The sequence below is a fragment of the Gastrolobium bilobum genome, unplaced genomic scaffold (genome assembly GCF_033153095.1).
Source record: "Gastrolobium bilobum isolate Gb01-03AN ecotype WA unplaced genomic scaffold, APGP_CSIRO_Gbil_v1 utg17211, whole genome shotgun sequence".
Classification (NCBI taxonomy): Eukaryota; Viridiplantae; Streptophyta; class Magnoliopsida; order Fabales; family Fabaceae; genus Gastrolobium; species Gastrolobium bilobum.
This window is the reverse complement of record NW_026896296.1, coordinates 189,438-214,086: the sequence shown is the minus strand read 5'-3', so window position 1 is coordinate 214,086 and position 24,649 is coordinate 189,438. Positions and strand designations below refer to the sequence as shown.

Genomic DNA, 24,649 nt, shown 5'->3' with positions numbered 1-24,649 from the left:
TTGGAGATGATGGACCTCCATGATGGACTCGTAGAGTCTCGTAGTAGCACTTTCTTGATTCTTCTTGATCACCTCTTATGGTGACGATCTTGTTGTTCATCCCAGGCATTTTCAATGCTTGATGTTTTGTGGAGATCAGCATATCCCATTCATGGATTGTGGGCCGACCAATGATTACGTTGTAGGAAGACGAGGTGTCCACCACAACGAAACGAACCCTTCCAGATCGGAACGAGTCCTTCGTGCGCAAGGTCAACTTTAGGTCGATGTGGCCTTTTGGAGGGGACGCCGCTCCGTTGAACCCGACCAGCTCGGTGACACATGGTTTCAAGTCCTTCTCGTCCAGGTTCATCCTCTGGAAAGCGTCCCAGAGAATTATGTTGGCTGAACTTCCGTGGTCAATAAAGATTCTCTTCACTCGGCAATTGACTAGCACTCCGGTGATCACCAATCCGTCGGTGTGTCCGGGTACAACCATTGCTAGTTCTTCCTGAGTGAAGAACAGTCTCGGGGGAGCCGGTTTGCTGTCCTTTTCTTTGAATGTCGGCCTGTCTCTTACAGACATGACCTCTTTTAGGTACCTTCTTCTGGCGTTAGCCGAGTCTCCTCCCCCACCTAGAGCTACACTTATCACGTTGCATTCGAATACGGCTTCAGGAAAAGCCTCGTCCTTTTCATCGACCTCTTTGCCTTTGGAAGGTCGGTCTTGTCTTTGGTCCTTTCAATCCTCTCTCTTTGGGCTTCGACTTCGGCTTCGGCTTCTTTGCTTGCGCTTATTATTTTTCTTGCCCTGTGTTCGGATGATATACTGCTTTAATTTTTCCTCCCTGACGTGCTTTTCAATTGCAAGCAATCATTCGTAAAGTGACCGTTTTGGTCGTGGAATGCGCAGTATTTGCTTCTATCTAATCCGAACTTGGCTTTGAGGGGTCGAGGTCTCTCGACATTGCGCATTTCGGTCTGTGCTTCCTCTTTCCATATCTTGGATCTGGACACGTTCATAGGTGTATAATCGTCATACCTCCTCCTTGGTGATCGGTCTTCCGACCTTTTATCACGAGTGTCCTTTGCTTTTTTGGATCCCTTCTGGTCCCGGTCTTTGTTGTTTTTCCTACTCGGGCTCCGACGTGTAGGGCTTCGTCCTCGTGATTCGACATAAACCTTTTGCATGTCCTCCACGTCAATGTATTTGTCCGACCTTCTCCTGAACTCCTCCAGATCGTTCACCGGGTTCTTATAGATGGATCTCGCCAATGGGGAGTCGCCATCCAATCCCGAAATGATTAAGTGGAGGTGCACTGCTTCAGTTAACCCTCGTACCTTGAGAGCGGCATCCTTGAATCGGTCGAGGTACTTCCTCAGCGATTCGTTCTCCTTCTGCCGGATTCTTCCTAAAGCATAGGCTGGCATCGGATGTACTTTGCTTGTTGCAAAGTTAAGTCGGAAAGTCCGAGCTAGGTCCTCAAATGAGTCGATTGAGTTCCTAGGGAGCCTGGTTATCCAGGTCATTGCTTGACCAGTCAGTGTTGTCGCAAAGATCCTGGCCTTAATAGGTGCAGTGATCCCGTTGAATAGCATCTCGGTTTTAAAAGCCTCTAAATGGGCTTCTGGGTCCTGACTTCCGTCGTATGGAGGTATCCTGGTACTCTTGAATCTCGGCGGTATGGCCAAGTTCATGAGCCTCTCAGTGAATGGGCTATCATTAGCCTCTTCATCCTCCAGATGATTTTCGTCCTGGCTGTCGTTCGGACCACCACCATTCCGGTTGTTACCGAGGTTAAGGTTCTACCCATTCTGCGCGTTTCCTTCGAGTGTAGCCGCGTTCTGTTGCCGCGGTCCTCCATCGCCAGCATTGTCGGGCCTTCTAGGTCGATCTCCAACGTTTTGATGCTGGAGGTCTTCAGCATTCTGATGCTGGGTGCCTTCGGCGTTCTGATGTACGCCTTCGGCGTGTTGCTGCTGAGGTCGGTCGTTTACGCCCCCTCCGGCTCCCCTAGTTTGGCCTTCCGCGTTCAAGGTCCTCAGTTCGGCCTCCAATGTCGCCATCCTTTGGGCATCCATACGCTGCTGGGTCAGGAATCTGTTTTCCATCTCTTGCAACCTTTGAAGGATTGCTCCCATGGCCATGTTTGTCACGTTTGGTGGCTAGTGTGGAGGTGGACGAACCGCAGCAATTGTTGCACTCGGCTGGGGTCTGGGAGTCGGTCCTTGTGTTCCGACCTCGCCGACCTGTACCTCAACCAGCACCGGGTTTGCTTCCAATTGGGGTTGTTCTGGTGCAGATTAGTGTTGAGGCAATGCCGTAAGGCTGAGACTGTGGTTGACGCGGCGATATTTGGGAGGTACTAGACGTCGAACGTGTGTTCGTCATCGTGGAATGGGAGTCGAAATTTATCGTCCCCACAGACGGCGCCAATGTTAGGTCCTGGATAGACCGTATTGCTATACTGTAAGGTATGCGCTCAGAGATAGTGTATATCAACTGTATACTAGACTTATAACCGAGGTCCCAATCACTGCGCACAAGCAATAGGCTTATAGCCAAGGCGTGGGTGTGTGCACAGCTTGGGTGAAAGTAGTAAATGTGTTCTGAGTGTTTACCTGGGGTCCTTAGGCTCTTATTTATAGGATTACCTTCCTAGGCTTGTGCCTTTTGAGATCCCCCAATTGTAGTAGAATTCCCCCTCCTTCTGTTGGGATGTGATCCTTATCTTATACCCTTTGGCTGTTTGGAGTTGTTGAGATGTTGCTGATTCCATATCTCACCAGATATTCTAGTAGGTAGTTGGGATATGATATTCATATCCATAACAGTTTTCTACATCATCTTCTGTGTCTCACTGTCTTGCCCTGCATCCTGCATCAGTCCTCGTTTGAGAAAAGCCAGAGCAACACAAAGTGCATGAGAGATGGAGATTGAACCTATGGAAATATGGAATGTGGATTAACAATGTATAGTCAGAAAACTTCATTTGTAACTGGTTCTGTTACCTTTTTATAAACCTTCCTATGTGGCCAATGTTTGCAATGTGCTGAGTTATCAAGGAAGTTACCTCCTTTGCAAAACATTTAAGGATGGTGGCAAGGTATATGACAAAGGCTCCTTTGAGTTCCAACCTTCAAGAAACAAGCAAGATGAACCTTTGAACACAATAGAGAGTAGACCAAACAATGAAAAAGGGTCGGGGCAAAGGCTGTGTAACCTTCACAAAACCTTAGTAACCTTTGAAAAGAGAGTATATGAGTTAGGGCAAGAATAGCATCGATTAAGCTAGAAGACAGAGAAGCACACGTGATGGACAACGGAGTTTGTAAAAAAATTAACAAATATGCTTAATTGTTGAAATTACATTGTGCAAGGAGATTAATTACAACAATTAAAAGTACAAGGTGGTCTTTGGAAATATGACCTAAGTACATGGGGGTAATGTGTAATTTAGCCTTTAAAGTATTTGAACAAGGTATTATTACCACACTTAAAATTCGAGCTGAACCCAATTTATTACCATGCAAGAATCTTGAAGAAAATAATCTGTACGAAAAAGAACGGAGATGGAGGAAAATTTAGAGAGGGAGAATAGAAGAAGCGGAAGCATAACAAAACAAAAAAGAATTATGACATTGTAACTCGGGTCCTGATTTGGCAATCACAGCTAAACCACATCTATACTACATCACATGTAAGAAGTTGAGCATCTGAATTGGTTGTTGGCATGAAATTAACAGAATGAAATAGAATATTCATCAGGATAATGCCATATATGGATATGTTGGAAAAACAGATATACATACAGGGCCTTGCATTTATGGTTCTTGTAGAGTAGATTCCAGGAACAAAGATACTCATTTAAGGAAATATTTAACTCTATCCATGTAATATTACACTTTTCTAGATTCAACTATAATATTTGACTTATGGTGGCTGTGTCAGATATGTAAACATACAACAATAAAATAAATCAATGGAGAAGCATGAATAGACACTCAACTGCATGCACAGACACACAATCTAATTACATTACAAGAGTAAAATGCTTCATTCAAGTTATTGTAAAACAGTCAAAGAAGATAGTATTTACTTCATACTCTACTCACCATTGCAATGCACATTATCTTAATTTTATACAAAACTTACTTCTCAAGTTTTATATAAACACTAGTGGCAGCATGAAACACATCAAAGGTCATTTGTTGTCTTCCATCCTCTTCAAGAATTGTACATGCATCTCTGTATATGGCTGAATAGCTTCTTTAGACATGGTATCTTCCAAAGGACTAGGTAGATACCATTTACACTCTCAATCTATAGCTGCAAAGCAAGATTTCAGTTTCAAGCAAGTGCTTTTCCTTATAGTTGCCTTCCTAGGTGGAGGTACCCTATGTTTCTTTCGTTTTCAATGGCATGGCTCTTGGTGGGTTAATTCTTAGAAAGGCATTAGAATACACTGTTGAAAAGCAGGAAATCTTATTGGCTGGAACCATATACATGGGCTGTAAAGTTGGTCATGCAGAGCTTCTCAAGGAGCTTGAAGCTAACAAAACCAAATATAAATTCATGCTAACAGCTTACACCATTTTGGGGCTCATGATTGCAGGAAGTCAGGAACTATTTTTACATATTTTAATGAAAACCTAGAATTTCTGGATGCCTTATAATGTGTTTGTTCCACCTTCACTACCTTGAGACATCAAATTGACTATGGAAAATTCTTTAACAGTTGATAGGAAAATTTTATAAATGAAGTGGACCAAAGAGGCACATAGATGAAAAATTATGCTTTCAAAGTGAAAACACTTACTGTGGAGAAACCTCAACTGTCTATGCAGAGAAAATCGCACTAAAACATGATATCTAAAGAAATATGGGGCTGAGAAATCCAAATGAAAGTGTACATCTCTCTTCCTCACACAAGTATCCTTAACAACTATAAAATCTTGTGTATTTGCATTCTACATTCTACCGCTGAAAATGACTTTTACATGTACTCACTTCCATCTTCGAAAGGATTCTCTTTCATAAATTCTTGCCAGATAAAAAGGTTTTCAAAATCTTACTTCGTTTTAATTAGATTTGACATATGTATACTCATTTGCAGGAAATAAATTTGATGCAAGCAATCTTAACCAGACACATACATACCTGAAGATTTTTAAAATCTTAAAAAGAGGAGAGGGTTCTCCGATGAACGAACAAACCAGGAATAGGAAGTAGCAATCTTAACCAGACACATACATACCTGAAGATTTTTAACATCTTAAAAAGAGGAGAGGGTTCTCCGATGAACGAACAAACCAGGAATAGGAAGTAGCAGAGAAATGGCAAAAAAAAATTGGACCATTTCTCAATTTGTGCGTGTCATCCTTGCGCAGGGGCCAAGCTAATCTTCTCTGTATCGTTCTAATTTTATCGGATGTCCCTGAAGGGACACTCCCTCTCTGTGGCTCGAGCTATATATTCTGACAAGATTTCGCATTCTTTAGCAATGTGGGACTTCTTCTGACATCCAGTCCAGGTGCTGCACCCAAAAACACACTCATAGCAATTTTATATGCTATATTATTTGTATGTTTTTGCTACCCAAAAACATAGACTGCTATGCATATCTATCTCACTCTCAACATGGTAAATTCATAGTCCTAGAGCTGAGAGCTAAAGCAATATATATAGACACAACCCATGTGAATGAAAATGGTACTACTGTTCTCCATGGCTGCTACGTATCCTTAAATTCCTAAAAATAACATATTTGGAATCTAACTATCAAACTCAGCAACTGTTATTCTTCAATCTACCTTTCAGACAAGCATTCGGTGGCAAAGCCACGTTGTCTTCAGCTAGTGACAAGCGCTGGCTTCTTTTCAAAATTTTCGGAAGATACGACAGGCAAGATAATATGGGAGAGTTTATTTCATGGATTGGTATGAGCTAAAGTTTTTGACTGGCTCTGCCTTTGCAAGCATTATAATAAGAAATTAAGTTCATTTAACATTATGTAATCTATTGCTTATATATAGCGCCCATAGTCACATCAAATTGAAGCATTATATTTCAAGAAAACTTTTACATGCCAATACACCCTAATTCTTAAGAACCTAATGTTCATAATGGAGCCACATAAAATTATGACATCCAATTACCGCATTCACATTAAGTATGTAAAAATATCTACCAAGATTCCATTGATTTAATAAAAAAAAAAGCAATAAATCAGTTAAACAAGGAGGGTTATTATAATAGATACATCTTTTCTAACTTCTGTATCTTTTCTAACTTCAGGGTAAACATGAAAGAAATCAATTACTTGTCCAAGGACAAATTCCACAAGTCCTATAGACAATTGTAGAATTACATATAGAAATAAAATGATACGAAAGAGAAGACATGTACCTTGTTGACACTAGGAACCAGTTATTACAAAGCCCGGATTCTTTCAGTTATTCTTTCTCTGCGCATCTGTTATTCAACAGAAGCATAAAGAATAAAGAAATATTAGTTAATCAAGGAATTAACTATGTGAGTCCTTATTTTAAATGTTAATCTTAACAAGAAAAAAAGTCTATATTTTTGAAAAATATCCTAAAGCCCACCCTTTCAACTATGCTGTGTGGATCTGTAGCCTGTCCTCTTCTAGCCTGCACTCTAGGATGCATTGTTGGTGGATGTGGAGCCTGCACTCTTCTAGCCTGCACTCTATATTAGCAAGAACAAAAAAAAAAAAAAAACCATTATCACATTCAGAATTTAAAAATGGGGGACCCATCACTTGATGCAGTCGCAACATCATTGCAATCTGCCACAAGACAGCAGCCTCAAACAACAATTTAAAACCCTAAAAACAATTAATTCTTTAGCATTCGTCATCTTCAGCAAAACTCAGAACTTGACAAACAGATATTTCAATATTCTCATCAGTTCAAAAATCCAGAACTTGACAAACAGATCTTTCAAAAATACATCACTTCCATTGTTACTCTCATTATCATTACCACCATGCTGAATCGTTCTAATCGCATTAACAACCTCTGAAGGAGAAGTAATCTCCCACCTCTTCCTCACCCTAACAACCTCACTTCCAATGCTACTCTCATTATCATTACCACCATGCTGAATCATTCTAATAGCATTAACAACCTCTGAAGGAGAAGTAATCTCCCACCTCTTCCTCACCCTAACAACCTCACTTCCATTGTTACTTTCATTATCATTATCACCATGTTGAATCATTCTAATCGCATTAACAACCTCTGAAGGAGAAGTAATCTCCCACCTCTTCCTCACCCTAACAACCTCACTTCCATTGTTACACTCATTATCATTACCACCATGCTGAATCATTCTAATAGCATTAACAACCTCTGAAGGAGAAGTAATCTCCCACCTCTTCCTCACCCTAACAACCTCACTTCCATTGTTACTCTCAGGCAGTGACCTCTTATTCACTTCACTATAATTTTTATAACAGCTCGCAACAACCCTCCCTTCCTTCAACCCCCCTTTCTTATTACTCTCAGACACTGATTTTCCCCCTTCCTTGAACAACAACTTCCTTGGCGGCAGAGGAGGCGCAACACGCGAAACGATCTTCGCTTGCTGGAAACTCGCGCCGTGACGAGAATTAACATCCTTTGATTTCAGAGTTTCTACGACCTTCTTTGTCGAAACGACCGCGTTTTGTTTAGTTTTCGGTTCCATGAACTTTGAAGCCACGATCCTGCCACCACGGCACTTTTCAAGCGCGATTCTCTCAACTTTCTCGAGACGAAGAGCTTCGATCCTCTTCGAGAGACGCTTGATCTGGTTCTCGATGCTTTCGATCTCGTCGTCGATCTCTTTCACGTCGCGTTTTCGTTGGGAACCGAAACCCTCGTTCTTGTTCTTTGCGAATTTGGAGTGGGAGTTTCGAAGAACGCTTTTCGGGGAGGAATTGAATGCGGCGGGGCTCAGCTTTTCTTTTGTGCAATCGGAAGATGAACACCAAGAACTCTTCAGTTCCACGTGAACCTGTGTGGAAGAGTTGTTGCTGTTGTGAAGAATGCCCATCGTTAATTTGTTATTGAGGTTCCACACCTGAACTTTGAAGAAACAAAGCTTTCAAGGTTAACAAGAAGGTACAAAGGTTTTGGGATCTGATTCTTTTGTTTTCTGTGATTGAGAGTGTTGTGTGAACTGAAGAGTGAACGAGGAAATTACTTTTATTTTGAGATTATGTGACCGTTGCGATTGAGTGAAAGAAAATTGAAATTTTAGAAGTTTCGAGGGAATCGAGAAGCGGGAAACGTTCGTTGATAGGAAAAAAAGAGGGAAGCGAGCGCTCGTTGATAAGATGTTATGCCAGTGTATCAAATCATATCAGTATTAGATTTTGCCAGTGTATCAAATCTTATCAGTATTAGATTTTAAATAAATAAATAAATCATAAAATATAAAAAATTACAATTTCTTTTTTAAAATATCATTTAAGACAATCTAAAATATTATCAGATTTTTTTTGGGGTTTTATAAGAGTTATGTTGTAGGAAAAATGGTTGTGTTATGTTATAGAGATTCGTTTTGCGTGCCAGAGTTTTTTTTTTTTTTTTGTTTCAAAAATTGTGGGTCCCACAAAATGTTGTGTGTGTAGGAAAGTTGTTGTGTTCATGTTAAATGATAGATGCAAAACCTTTTTTTATATATTCTGAGATTTTGTTTAGGATAATCTAAATTAAATCATAAATAATTTGAATTTTTTTTATTTAAAATATTGCCGATATAATTAAAATATTATCAGATACTTTTCATATTTTCTTAGATTTCATTAAGATACTCTAATAAATTATAAATAACTTAAAAAATATTTTTAAAAGATCATAAAAGGTACTCTAAATTATCATAAGATACTAATAATATTATAAATTATTTTTCATATATATATATTTTGAGAGTTCATATGAGATACTCAAAATTAAAATACAAAAAAATTATTTTTAAGAGAACATGAAGATATTCTAAATTATTTTAACGGGTTAGAACAGGAAAAACGGGCTGACCCGCTCCCAAACCCCCACAAATAGGGCAGGGCGGGGCGGGTTGGCTCGCCTTTAGTTGGTGGATTGAAAAATTTAACTCACCCCATTTTAAGGTGAGTTTGCGGCTTGGCCCGTATTTCACCAAAAAATTATTGACTCAACTGATTGATCCGTCAAAATATTAATTAAAAAAATCATAAAAAAATATTGAGAGATGATTTATTCGAATATGCATGTATATAACTACATCAAATAGTTCGACTTCTTCTCGTGTATTCTGGAAAGTGGGTCTATTAGTTTTAAATTTCCTATCAGGAAAGGGAATGGGTAACATCAAGGATCGATCATCATGTAGGAAAGAATTTAAATGCCATCAAGTTTTATATTGGAAAGAAAATACAGGGACACGTTAAACGGGCTCTATATCTAACGGACGTAAGTACCTCACTGAAATTGCTTGGGAAGAGGGATTTATTTGATGCATAAGTACCACTAACCGGCTCTATATCCCTAATTTTATTTTACAGATACAAAGATGCCAAAGGTAATGACAACCGTGTTACGTGGGCTGGGTTTTATTTGCGAAAATAATAATCGTTGATTGACAGAAATCAACAGTTAAGATATGGTTATAAAAAATTATAAACAATAATAATTATAAGTATAACTTTCCCCGTTATGAAAAAAAAACCTAAGCAAACAAGAGTTAGTGACGAGCTGAAAGGTTTTACTTGCTGCTTGTGTTTGAGTTTCCAAATGAAGTCTTTTTTTGGAAAGTTCAAATAAAGTCTTTTTTAAAGTCAAGTCATTCATTTTCACTATATAAAATATGAGATTAATATATTTAGTGGCGAACCCAGAACTTTTTATAGCGGGGGGTGAATTTTTTTTTATATTATTAAGAAAAGTACATACAATCATATACGAACTTAATATAAAAAGTTTGAAAGAGTTATATTACAAAATTCAAGGTCAATTCATTTAACTCTTGCTCTACGTTTTTTCATATTATTAAACTCTTCTATAATTATATCTATGCTAAAATTCAAAACGATTTCTTTTGCAATATATGTAATCAAAAAATTGGTCTTCTATTCAATTTCGAAATCTAGTAGTGATTATCTTCCATTTGACAATGAATGCGGAGCTCTTTTCCTTCCCCAATATTTAGCTCAAAAAATTGGAACTCCTGTTTATGTTTTGCTGTTGTCTTCTTTGACAATAATTTTCGCCACCCCTCTTAATAATCAAGTGTGCCTGATTTTGAAATTTTTTCTTGAGCTCTAAAAGTTTGCTACTTCCTCTTGAAAAAACTACAATATCAATCTCTAAAGTTGTATTTGATTAAGTTTTTATGAAATTTTCAGCCCAATTACTTAATTTTTTTAGTTTAAAATTAATTTTTTTTTAGCCCAAAATTACATATATATACTAAAAAAAAATCGAAAAATCAGGGAGGGGCGGTGGCCAACCCTAGCCCCTCCCCTGGGTCCGCCTCTGAATATATTAATATTTTATGAGATAATTTTATCTCCTATATGCGTATAAAAGCATGTAGAGCCAATGTGAATATACATATATATATATGAAAAATATTTTTCTTATATTGATGTAGATAACTTATCTTATGTTAGTGAAACAAAATAATAAGAGGGACCCACAAATAATTGGAGAGAAAAAAAAAAGGTGGGACCCACCTTTATTATGTGTGTAGAAAAATATGTTATCTCATGTTAAATAAGATAAATATAACCCTATATATATATATATATATATATATATATATATATATATATATATATATATAGCTCTATATATTTTTACGTGTGTAGAAGATAAAATTTATTTAAGAAACAATATTCACATGATTCATTTTGAAGGGCAAGAGTAGGTTCTAAGTTGTAACTTCTAAAATATGTATGTGACTCTATAGCCAAGTTATTATGTTTTTTTTTTCACATACATAATATGTTTTATTATTTAAGTTAGCTAAGGTCTAATAATATGTAAGCTCCTCATAGGTTATCTAACCTAATTATATACTTTTTTTATTTTGGTAAGCAACCCATTTATATCCTTATTGCAAAGCATGTTTAGATGGGCATAAATTTTTTTTATATATTATTCTAAAAAATGAATTTCAAAAGCAAGAATAATTCTAGATTTGTATAAGGGTTTTCGTTTTATCCTTTAACATAACACAATAAACTTTCCTACTCTCACAACATTTTGTGGGGCCCACACTTTTTAAAACAAAAAAATAAATAAAAAATTAAGGCACGCAAAACGAATCTTTATAACATTACACAATCATTTTTCCTACAACATAACTCTTATAAAACCCTTTGTATAATATTTAAAAGCATTTTTAATGAGAAGTAATATTTAAATTTTTTTTCCAAAATTTTAATTTAAAAAAAAAGTTTTCTAATTTTTATTTTTCAAAAGCTATATTTAAACCAAACCCACGCTTCTGTTTGGACAGAATAGGTCCATCCACGAAACTTCCCAAAATATCCAGATATTTCACGGAGCCATATCCGGATATCCATATTCGGATATCATATCCGGATATCACTAACCCCATATCCGAATATCAATATCCGGATATCATATCCGGATATTTCACGACAGAATGCAGTTCTGCATTTTCGCGAAGATATTCATCCAAGGTTCCTCTTTTCACGTTTCCAGACGTTCAAACATATGTTTTTAGGTGTGTCATACCTTACCCACCCTTAAGTTATTAACTTTAGCTTGTTACATGCATCAAGGTTCATTCTTTCCAAAGAAAATGAAAGAACAAAGGTGGTGAAGCTTACCCAAGCTTAAAACAGAAACAAAGGGTGCTCTTGGAGCTCTCTATGCAACTCCAATGATCTGACTTCACAAGGCCACGAAAATGGCTCACAAGAATGGTTCTTTATTCACAAAGCTCACTACTTGGAGCTTCAACAACCAAAGAAATGGTTCCTACACCACCCAAACTTAGAGGCAGCCCCTCCCTACCCCACACATAGCCACAACCACTCAGAAGATGGCACCTTTCTCCCTCACCAAGCACACAACCAAGGGACTACAACAGTTAGGTGGAAGAATCAAAGAGAAATGGTGGATTTTGGTGGAGTTTCATGAAGGGAATAAGGGTGGCAAGTTGGAGAGTTCAAACATCAGAAATGAAAGCACGTAGGAAGTGTAATCTGACCTAGGTTAATGTGCCCTCACACTATATATAGGTGCATTAAGTTTAATCCATCTGTATTAGCACTAATAGCTCCGCTAATTATTTTAACTTCAAACTTCAGATTCTTAACCTAGCCATTTTTCTAAGATTTTTCATATTTTTATTCTAATTTTCGCGGCACTTTGTCGGTACACGTTTTTACGTAGCCAGTATTAGTTCTGATGTCAGTTCTCATTCTTTCGACTCCAAACTTGATATACCACTCCTAAATATTATTCTAAGAATATTCATACACTTATTATAATTTTTTGGGATACTTCATCGGTACACATTTATACCGTGAAGCAGAACCAGTATCTGCACGTTTCATCAGAAAAACGACTTTCAGCGTTATTATGACCTTATAATAATTATTCAAGTTTAATTATGGAATTATTTTCTAAACTAATAATTAATTATTTAAATTCCTAATATAACGGTGTGGGTTCTTAGAATGGTCGATGGTTGGCAGCACTGTTGTCAAACCCGGCCCGACCCGGCCGGGTTGACCCGGAACCCGGTGAACCGGTCATCAGACCGGTTCGGGTTAAGCATTGGACCGGTCATGCATCGACCCGGTCAAATCCGGTCAAAACCCGGCCAAACCCGGTGACCCGGTCGGGTCATGCATTTAAAAAAAAAAAAAACCAAAATTGTTTCATCTTATAAAAAAAATGTAAAACTCATTTTAACAACTTTTTATAATTTTATTTGCAAGTATACTCTTCTACAATGACCTCTTAGTTTCCAATACTAAAGCAATTTGTGGAATAATAAATTAGAGAATGTGACATATGTCATTTTAATGTAGTTGAATTTGAAAAATATGAGTTCAATGTCATTGAGAGATATGTTTATGGGGATTCTGAGTTGCCATTTAAATTGACATAGTAATAGCATGCACTTTTATTTATTTATGCTTCATTTTTTTAACTTATTCAGTGAACCTTGTTTAATTTATTTTAGATATAAAAGATATAATTGAATTTATATGTTCATATTTATATATATTTTTATATATCTATATATATCCGGGTCAACCGGTCCGACCAGTGACCCACCGGTCCGACCAGTGACCCAGTACCCCGACCGAATCGATGCCCGGGTCGAGTTTAACAACACTGGTTGGCAGTGATAATGGTGGTAACATGATGGTTGGTTAGTGGTGATGGTAATTGGGGTTTGGTGTTGGATGCTTGAAGGAGGCAAATGACTATTTTCTATATAAGAGTTTCATATTCTATTTTATTGAATTCTAACTTAAGTCTTCCCTCATGAGTTCAATAAATTAAGCCAACAAGATAAATGTATCATATTCATTTGGTTCACCAAACAATAGACTAGAATATAATATGATGGTATATTCTATCATAACCCCACTATAATTTTCACCAAATGGATCCTAAAATTATAAATATAATGACATACTTTACTCCATAACTTCCAGAAAGAAAAATAAAAATTACGCCACATACTTATTAAATCATCAGTAAGCATTTTTTTAAAAACTTTAATTGATCATTGTAAATATGCCAAAAATAATTGATTTTTCCCTGGAAAAGTCATTCAAACCTTTTTATTTTATTTTATTATGTTTGATTATAATTTTTTAAAGTAAAGAAATCAAACATAAAATAAATATTTAAAATAACTCGGAAATTTCCAGGAGATTGAACTATTTCTTTGTGTATGCAACAGGAATGGGTTGGATTAGTAATGATAATATGCGACTCTTGATTTCAGAATCTTGAATAGAGACGCCATCTCCATGCTGGTACATCCACAGTGCCATTCTTGTAAGGTTTATAGCTGTCTCTATGAAACTTCTAGAGAAAGAAGAACTCCGAGCCTCTTCATTCATCTTCGTCCACGTTTTACACATTATGGATTTTACATACTCACGTGCATCTCCTTCAGAAGCTCCACTTTCATTCATGTAGCATTGAATTGACTTAGGAATATCGCCTGTCTCAATTTCACGCTGAAAATGAATGAAGGAAAAAATTTAGTGAAAAAAATAAAAAAAGAAAAGAAAGTTTAGAAAAGAACTAAGATTGAAATGGTACTTTATATGTTCCCAGGTCATTAGCAAGGCGTATAATAATGCCTCTTTGACCGATCGGGGTTTTTTTGTGATTTTAATTTATCAATTTAGTATTTGGTTCAAGGTATTTATGAATGGAGTCATTTAGTGACGCGAGAGGGACCCAGCGTCACTGAGTGCCGCTACCAACCCCCCGCGTCACTCACAACTTTTTTTTTTTTTTTTCCTATTGAGTGCCGCCCCCTCCTCTGAGGCACTCACAGAATTGTGCCAAGTGGCACTGGTTACTCTTACTACTGTAAAACTTCGGAAAGCCATAACTTTTGACTCGGGTATTCAAATCAGATGATTCTTTTTCTGATTTCACATAACTTTTCGAGATCTACCCAATGACACATCATTTGATATATTTTACCTTTCATTATTATAGTTCAAATTTGCAACACTAATTACTTTTTTACAGATTTGAATTATGTTTGTGAGAGATAAAATATGTTAAATGAGATGTCATTGCGTAGATCTCGAAAATTTATGTGAAATCAAAAAAAAAATCATCTGATTTGGATACCCGAGTCAAAAGTTATAGCTTTCCAAAGTTTTACGGTAATAGGAGTAACCAGATTGTGCCACTTAGCACAATTCTGTGAGTGTGTCAGGGGAGCGGGGCGGCACTCAATAGAAAAAAGTAAAAAAATAAATAAAAAGTTGTGAGTTACGCGAGGGGTTGGTAGCGGCACTCAGTGACGCTGGGTCCCCCTCGTTTGAACCATATACCAAATTGATAAATTAAAAGAATAAAAATCCTTAATGGGTGAAAGAGCCGTATAATAATTCCTGAACAGCGAATTATGTCGGAATATTCTTCTAAATTAACTAAGTCATCATTTCTGAATGAATGTGGAATTGCAAAGTAAGCATGAACAAGTATAACAGGGGCACTTATGGAAATCCACCCATTCTCAATATATTCTCCAAAGCTTGGCTTATATCCACTGTGATACCACTTTGCCTCTATCAAATATGATTTACATATATCTGCCCACTGAAAATTTTATAAGTAAAATGAGTTGACAATTAATACTCTTTATTAATTAAGTAGTAAGTATAATACGATATTGTAAGCATCCAAATATAATAAAACAATTAACTGCTTACGGCTTTCTTTAAGTATGGAGTGATGTTGTACCCATTCTTCTCTTGGACTTCTAAAGCCATTTCATGGACAAAGTTGTAGAGTGTATGGAAGCATATTTTCATGTAGTCTGGGAGATTATCTATGGCATTTAGATCCCATCTAGAATCACAAAAAATATATTAATAATTATTCGATATAAAATGCGGGAAGAAAATCATTATGGACCAAGGATAATGTGCTAACCTGTCAATGGCTTCGGTGAAGAGCTCTAATTCTTCCAAGGTACCGTACACATCATAAACATCATCAATTGTGGTTACTAGAGCATTGCCCTTTGCTATGACTTTTCTAGAATATCCAAAATCTGGCTTAAAATTTGATCCCACGGTCCAAATGAAATTCTCTACCACCCTATCCCGAGCAAAAGTCAACTTTTCTCCTAGGCTAGTTCTTTTCCACCACCTTTAAAGTAGAACAAAAGTTTTGAACGAGCATTAATTAGTACAAAGTATTATATTCCCAAACTCATAAGATGTCTAATCGGTTTTGGTTTACATTAAAGGTGAAAACACCTCATAGAGGTAGAGGAGGGGGAGAATAGGATAAAAATCGTAAAATAGCCAAAAAGTTTTTGACTGCATTTTTCACAGACTAATGTTCTTAATTTTCATCAAGAAACTATTAATTGAAATCGCTCAAAATATATAATGACTGCCATCACCTTGATTTATACTTAAGATCGTCTTGGTAGATGGCTTGAAGAATGTTGAAATCCAATTTAGCTAACTGAAGTAAAACAGGACTCGTGTTTGGCTTTCTTTCATATGCATGGATGAACCATTGAGCCTCCCATCTTGGAATTCTCCAATGTATTGGAAGCTCTAAAGCATGACCGATCAGAAGTGATAAGAGGTTAACTCTGTTTTGGTTCAAATATTCTTTGAGAATCTCTGAGGTGAAATCACGTGCCTCATCCAAGATGGTTTCATCTTCGAATGAATGAAATGAGGCTTCATAAAGTGATAACATTCCCTCAATATCATCATACTTGCATTTCTTGAAATTACCCGTTTCATCATGAAAGCAATCAAAAACATCTGCAACAACAATACTTAAGATTACATATATATGACAAACAGACACATACACATTAGAACGTGTGATGACTATCTCAACCAATATTAATATTTCTAAGTAAAATCATGGAAACCTGTAGATATATCATAAGCGTGTTGTCTTAAGAGTCTGAACTCGAGTGCTGTGGCATGTAAATTCTTCTTCCTCTTGGATGCATCCATATAGTAAATATTGTCCAATATGTTCCTTATCTCTTTGTCAAAATGATAATCCACTCCAAGCCTTTGCAATACATCAATAAGCTCAAGTTGATCAACCTCATTTTCCACTTCGCAAAGCATTATCCTTACTTCTTCCCTTAGGACCCTCCTTTGTTCTGCGTGCATTTCTTCCTGCATTAATTTAACAATAAGATTTTAGCCAGAAAACTTTTCATAGATAAGTTATACATAAGGACTTGTAATTGCATATATGTTTGAGAAATTGACAAATATGAAACAAGAGGTTTTAAACTATACCTTATATTCACTGCTCAATGATTGGATATAATCATAAGTCCAAATTGAAGGTTTGAAATTTGCAGATCGACGAAGTACTGTTTCACTATTATTAGAGACTTTGTTTGATGCCATGCATTGAGTTGGACAAGGGACATTGGAGTTGCTTATTGTTAGAGATGAAGACTTTCTTTGCCGAGGAAGAAGCATTTTAGTTAAGCCAAATGAGAGTGATGAAAGTTGGAGCAGAGCCATTAAGATAGAAGAAGGTGAATAGTATATTGGGGAAGTTTTGCTGGCTCTCGGTGGATTTTGTTATGCTAATACAAAACCCAAATCAAGCTTTTATACACGTCATGATAATATTTAATGTTGTTCCCGGTACTTTTTTGTTTTTTTTATTCTTTTGGAAAGAATAACTGACACTTTACCAGATATTGGAGAAAATTTTGGAAATAACACATCAAAATCAACACTGTAACAACTAAAAATAATTCTTCACACTATTTCGAAATCAAGCTTTTTGATGAAGGAGTCATGTTCAATTTTAGATTATAAAATAAATTCTAAAAAAAGATTTTTACATTTTAAATTTTGTTCTATGTAAAGCTTTCTATATCGGTAGGCAAATATCAACTTATAACAGGGTAAGTCTTATATTATTATGGATTGTATTCAACGGTTTGATTTAATAAGGGCTTTGTATTTCTTCTGCTGTAGATGAATAAATTTTTAGTCCTATTGTTGCACCAAGATTCAGTACATTTGACTAATGAGAACATTACACATCATAAGAGAGAGAAAAAAACTGTCAGAAAAAATAAAACTTTAGCTGACATATAATATTTTTATTAGTGGGATGTATTGAATCTTTGGTGTTATAGTAGCACCGAGATTTGCTCGCTGCAGAGATCAACAACTTTTCTTGCACATAAAAGTAAACTGGGTCCCATCAGTTCTTTTGAAAAAAAATAAAAAAGTTAAGACATATTTTACAAATTGAGAGTGACAAGAGATAAGTAATTTGCTCTAACAGCATAATTAATTTTGCCATTTAATAAACATGTGAGTCGTTACACGTGACAACAATAACTAATCATTAATAGATAATATTTTTATATTTTTATTTTTTTTATAAACCTCTTGCATTTAAGGCTCTACAGTCTTATCAGGATACTGAAGCCAAGTTTTGCATAGTTTGAAACTGTCGGCTATTCATGCATTGGACGATTTGACATTACAATAATTCAATTTGTAGGAGTAACTTTATAAGAATTTGTAAATATAACCCTCTTCCTAAAATTAATAGATTTTCTATTTTTAGAAAATATATATATTTGAAAAAAAAAAAAAAAAACAACAACTAATGGTTTGGTTGTTCGATTATGGAAATTGGGATTTGAACTCTATCTCTTGCTTGTGGGTATTTGGAAATACGTGACTGGTTTAAAAAAAATAATAGGGATCTAGGTATAAAAAAAATAAAAATAAAGTGGTGATTGTATAATAATTTTGCATTTAATGTTTTTCGGAAATAAAATTATTTTTTACATATACATAAAAGTGTATAGATCCATATGGGATCATATGAAAAGAAAAAAAAAAAAAAAATCTCATATACTTTTATATGTTTAAAGAAAATAAAATTATCTCATACAATAATAAAGATATTAAACCCAATAATTTTAAGGAAAATATTTTTTCTGTTGGAGGAGAATTATTTTTTCCTACCAATCACCTTTCGATTTTCGTATAATATTTTTCTTTTAATAGATATGAACTCCACACAAATATATTTATAGTATAATTTTTTTTTCTTCTACTGCATATAATGTTTAGATATTTTATACATACTTTCGGCTCGATGAATTACATATAAATTGTATTATGTGACTAATAGAAATATTAATAAATTATTATATCTATTAATAGTCTTTTTAATCGATCACATAATATAAGTTATGGGAAACAGAACTATTATGTTGTAGGAAAATGATTATGTCATGCTATAGGCACAATTAATATGGGTCTTATCACTCTCTTTTTAAAAAAAAAAATAGTGGCATCCATATTGATTATGTCTGTAACATGACATAGCCGTTTTCTACAACAAGATATTTCTATTTTCCATAAATTATTTATCAATTAATTATACATTATTATCCCTTAAAAAAACACGTGATACATGATTTTTATTTTGTAAAGTTACTTTTTATTTTGTAAAGTCACGTGATACATGTTTTAATGGTAAGTGCAGATCTATGAAGCACCGATCCTTCAAAAATCCTGATATGTTGTGTCCAACACTTTCCGACGTTCCTTGACACTCTAATACCCGTTGTAGAGACTCCAAAAAATATTCAAAGGATACATTGTATTGCGTTTTTAGTTCCAACTATTAGATTCGTTGGATTACGATTACCAATTTATTGAGTTTAATATAAATATTTGGGATATCTTATGTGTCTTTATAAAATTGATGGCTATTATAAGTTTAGCTTCATTTTTTTAAAATTATTGAATATTAAATATAATATGTACTATATAAATTAAAAATATTATTTGATATTAAAATGTGTCCTAACATGTCAAAATCTAATATTTTTTAGAATTAACATATCAGAGTGTCGTGTCATGTCGTATCTCGTATTCCCTGTAAATATCGGTGTTACATAGGTGCAGACAACAAAATAAAATAAAAAATGGAAAAAAGAAGGTCGTACCATACAGTCACAGACTGACATACAGGCAAAAAAATTAATTTATTACTTTTTTAATAAAAAATTACGAATAAGTTGTCGTTTTGCAAAAAATTACGAATCTTTAAGAAGAAGAATTTTTGTGGAAAGAACAAAGGGCAAAAATGCTTTATTTGTAAGAAGAAATGCCATTATGCAAAAAATTGACCTAACAAATCAGATAAATCAGTAATGATGATAACTGCTTTGAATCTTGATGATGGTGATGCAGAATCGTTGTATTCTGAACAAAGCACTGGAAGTGAAGACATTGTTTTCGCACTACAAGACTCCTCTTCTGATTCAGATATTTCTAATAATGATGTTTCAGTCTTTGCAATACATGAAGTTTTTTATCTCAATCAAGCCATACTAAAGCCCAGTGTAGAAGTTCACATCTTATCATCCAAATTCAGTCATCCAAAAAAGGTGATTGCATACATAGATATTGGTGATCAAAGATCAATAATGAATCCTAAAATATTACCTCTGGAAGCATGGAAGAAAGAGACAGCTTACTTTGTGGCAACTGATAGAAAGATTTTCAAAACCTACCTGGTTACTAAGCAACCTATAGGGATAAGGTTTTTCCGTGAATGCACTGTCTAGACCAATGTTATTGGAACTCCTCTGCCCAACAAAGACATTCTGATAGGAATGGATGTCTATACCAAAGCTTATTCAGATCCTTCCTCAAGGAATAAGATTTAAACTTCAAATCTTCTTCAGAGACCTTAAGATTATATGTTCTTTCTAAAGATCCTCCTGAACTTGAGTACATTAAAGAAAAACTCAAGCCTTTATGTGCAGAACTCTATGAAGGATTCTCACATCCTAATCCCCTATGGAAAAATGAAGATTTTTTCATTCAACTTCCTTTCAAGTTTAATGAAGATATCAATCCCACCAACGCTATTCATCCAGGATTATCTCGCTCAGACCTTCAATTGGCAAGACAAGAATGCCAAGAGCTCTTAAATCAAGGATTGATTGAACCTACTAAATCCTAGTGAGCTTGTCAAGACTTTTATATTAAAAAGAGATCAGAAAAAATTCGAGGCAAGAAAGATTGGTGATTGATTACAAGCCTCTAAACCATTTTCTGCAAGATGATAAGTTTCCCATTCCAAAAACTGATGCTCTTCCTATCCTCATTAGAGATGCTCATATTTTCTCCAAGTTTGATTCAAAATCAGGATTTTGTCAACTTGGATTAGACCCTATGATAGATACAAGACTGTGTTCTGCATTCCAAATGCGCAATACCAATGGAGAGTTCTCCCATTTGGTCTCAAAGTTGCTCCTTCACTTTTCCATAAAGCAATGACAAGAATCTTTGATCCAATCTTGGATACAGTTCTTATTTATATTGATGATGTTCTTTTGTTTTCAAAAGATATGGAAGGACATAATAAGCTGCTCAGTCAATTTGCAGAAATAGCTGACAGATATGAGACTATGCTTGGTGGAAAAAAAAATCCATATTGCTCAAACTGAAATTGATTTCCTAGAAATGCATTTTTCCAAAGGAAACCTCAACACCATCCCTAATTTTCTATCCAGACCTTCCAAACCTAGAGTTCTCATCCAGGTCATCTCCAATATATCCAGTGTTCTTTTCCCCCTAATACTTATGCATGAACCTTTTCCCAAAACAATCAAGCACAAAAGAGATTATCCTCCTGAATTAGAACAACCCATCTCAATTGACCAAATCCAAAAATTTGCCAAGGATTACTATTTGTACTATCTCCATGAGAGTATGATAACAAAAAATATTACACCTTCAGCCTTTCATCCGAAACTTCCTTATCTGCAGGTGCTAGAAGTTTTTTGAGATGTTGGTTTTAACATAATTGAAAAAACTCTTTGGTGCATATGGTGTCTCATAGTCCATTACTCAGTCCCTATTGCGCTTAAGGTGCAAAGTGTAAGAACCCGCACTGTTAATTAAGGAAGTTAATTAATTAATTGTGTTAAATTAGGAAATAATTCCATAATTGACTCTAATAATTATTATAAAGCTTAAATAATTATGGTAAGTGTTTTATAATGCTGAAAGTCGCTTTTCTGACGAAAAGTGCAGCTACCGGTTCTACTATTTAGTATAAATGCGTACCGATGAAGTATCCTAGAAAATTATGAAAAGTGTGTATATGTCACTAGAATAATATATAGGATTTGTAAAACAAGTTTCAAGTTAAAATAATGAGAACTGATGCCAGAACTGATACTAGCTATGGAAAAGCGCGCACCGGAAAAGTGCTGCGAAAATTAAAATAAAAATATGATAAATCTTAGAAAAATGAGTAGGTCCAGAATCCTAAGTTTGGGATTAAAATGTTGAGCGTAGCAATTAGTGCTAATACTGTGTGTTTAATTCTTAAAACACTATATATACAACTTTTGGCACATAACCCTAGGCATGCTCAGTTTCTCTACGTGAGATTTTCTGAAGTTTGAACAACCACCTTGCCACCTTCATCCTCCTTTCACCTTTGGAGCCAAGAGACCTCATTTCTTCTTGGTTCTTTCTCTAAAACTCATTGTATGAGTGTGCATTGGCTTGAGAGAGTGTAAGGTGCTCCTTATTTTGAGTTTAAGGTGTTGTTTTCTTGTGTTTGGGGTGCTGACTTGTTGGGTAAGGTTGTGAGAGCCTTTGTTCCTTGCTTGTTGAGCTTCAAGGAGCCACCTTTGTTGGGAAATGACCTTTCTTTGTAGTCATTTTCGTTTCTCTACGAAGTCACAACTGTGGGAGCTGTTTGGTGAGCTCCAAGAGCCATTGTTGCTCTGTTTTAACCTTGGATAAGTGTTACCAACCTTGATCATGAGTTTTATTTGGTAAAAGTGGAGTCTTGCCATTTTTAATGAGTTAAACAAGTAACCAACTGGTTTATGAACTTAAAAAGAGAGTAAAAATGCATGCTTTAACGTTGGAATGGGTTAAAAACCCAACCTTTGGAGTGATATCTCGCGAAATGCAGAAACTGCATTCTGTCATGAAATATCCAGATATGGTATCCGGATATTGATATCCGGATATGATATCCGGATATGGGGTTCTGTGATATCCGAATATGGATATCCGGATATGATATCCGAATAGGATATCCGGATATTGATATTCGGATATTGATATCCGGATATGCCCCCGACAAATATCCGGATATTCTAGGTTTTTGAGAATAGTAACGGTACTGTTCATACAGAACTGAGTTATGGGTTTGTGGACCCTAGATTGTGGAAGTTGAACTTCTGTAATAACTTAATTAAGTCAGAATCAAGTGATTAAGGGCTTGTGGCTTTGTGAAAAGCCTTAAGACATGAAACGTAAGGAAAGACGTTGTCTTTATGTCGTATAATTGTTAAGTATGATTATTGATATGATGTTTGGTCCAAAACAGATTGTGATTCTACTGTGTTTGGACTTTGAGCTTGTGTGGACTCTTGGCTTGGATAGCTAGCTTGCAAGGTAAGCTTTCGTGTCCTCGGTTTAGCCATTGTATGTTCCACCATGTCCTATGGGGGGATGGTTATATGCATGATGTGTTTTCATGTACTGTTTTATTGAAATTCTATGGAGTTGTTAAGTGCAAAATGCTTATGATATGTATGTGGTGTTTCGCCTAGTCAGGAAGCCATGGGGTGGTCTTGGGGCCGGGTACAACATGGGCTGGTACTGTGTGGGTAATAGATGTATTCCTGCACTTCTCTGCTCAGTAGAATAGTTATAACACACATGACATGATTATCTGCTGCATTGTACTAATTTTAGAACTGATATTGAATTACTGCTTTTAGAACTTATATTGCACATGTAAGTAAGTTTGGGGTGGAAGATCCTTGAGGACCCCTTGTCTTACTGAGATTTCTGTTTAGAGATCTCACCCCACGTTTGGGGCACCATTTCAGGTTCAGGTAATGCGGGGGTTAGGACCTCTAGCGGCAGGAGGTTGGAGCTGAGTTAGATGTCTGTTGTTATGATTATATGCTGGATGTTGTTATGTTATCTTTATGATTATGCTGTTATTGTTGAGACTGTTGTTGGGCCTTGTTGCCTTATTTGGTGAGCATGGGGATTGTCCATGCCATATTTGATTATGTTTTGTATTTTAGATTTGAGTTGTATAAACTATCAGGGTTGTCCGGCTTACGTGTTGTAGTGCCGTGACTAGAGACTCAGTTAATGATCTTAATTATGTTACGAGGTTATTCAGTATAGATATCTGTCTTTTGCATTTACATACAGGCAATGTTTAGAAATGAATTAAGTAATTCAACTTGGTAACGATAATGATGTCATAATTGAACAGAAAAAGATATTTCGCAAATTTTAATGAAGCGTGGCTTAATACGATGGCATGTTAACAAACCGGGTTAACACGGGGTGTTACACAAAGAACTTATGAAATTCTCATGAATCCTAACAGTTCAAATTACTTTTTGTGGACCTTGTTAGAATGGTTCTCTCATTTACCATGGTGGAGAAAGGAACTATACAAGATCATTCTATCCAAGGAACAAGAAGAGAAATTTCAAAGTTCACTGCCATTTTTATCATTCACAGGCCGTATTGGCAAAGGCCAAATGGACTTATATGGTCTCAGAATATTGCATATCTATGGGGATACTTCAATGATTACCCATTGGATCCCTATTCTAAGACCTCTCTACTGAAACATATCAAAGAACTAAATGGCTTTGAAGTTCCTATGTATCAATTATTCCAGCCAAGCTCTTCACAAGGCCTAAATCTAATGCAGTTTGAATTGGTTTTTGATCCAATCACAAAAATCAAAGCTCTTGATGACAATATGATCTGGCAAGATTCTCAATATCCAAATGCAGATATTATGGCAGAAATAATTGAAGAAAAAGCCAATACCGACAAGCCATGGTGGAAATATATTTATGGTGATGTCCACTCAA

The 24,649-nt window shown here is 35.6% G+C and overlaps 2 protein-coding genes and 1 non-coding gene across 3 annotated transcripts; all 3 read right to left on the bottom strand.

The window, feature by feature from the left end:
• Positions 1–813: 813 nt before the first annotated feature.
• Positions 814–1,677, bottom strand: LOC133298716 (uncharacterized). Its single transcript, XM_061498043.1, has one exon. It carries the CDS (start codon positions 1,675–1,677, stop codon positions 814–816), a length of 864 nt encoding a protein of 287 aa, XP_061354027.1.
• A 3,647-nt stretch (positions 1,678–5,324) lies between these two features.
• LOC133298718 (U6 spliceosomal RNA) lies at positions 5,325–5,427 on the bottom strand. Its single transcript, XR_009749847.1, has one exon. It is a non-coding gene; the product is annotated as a U6 spliceosomal RNA (small nuclear RNA).
• Positions 5,428–13,904: 8,477 nt separating this feature from the next.
• On the bottom strand, positions 13,905–17,237 carry LOC133298715 (terpene synthase 10-like). Its single transcript, XM_061498042.1, has 8 exons — positions 17,004–17,237; positions 16,619–16,877; positions 16,130–16,505; positions 15,652–15,870; positions 15,429–15,567; positions 15,114–15,315; positions 14,296–14,336; positions 13,905–14,210 (listed from the first exon to the last, which is right to left on the bottom strand). Exons 1-8 carry the CDS (start codon positions 17,235–17,237, stop codon positions 13,905–13,907), a joined length of 1,776 nt encoding a protein of 591 aa, XP_061354026.1.
• Positions 17,238–24,649: the final 7,412 nt, after the last annotated feature.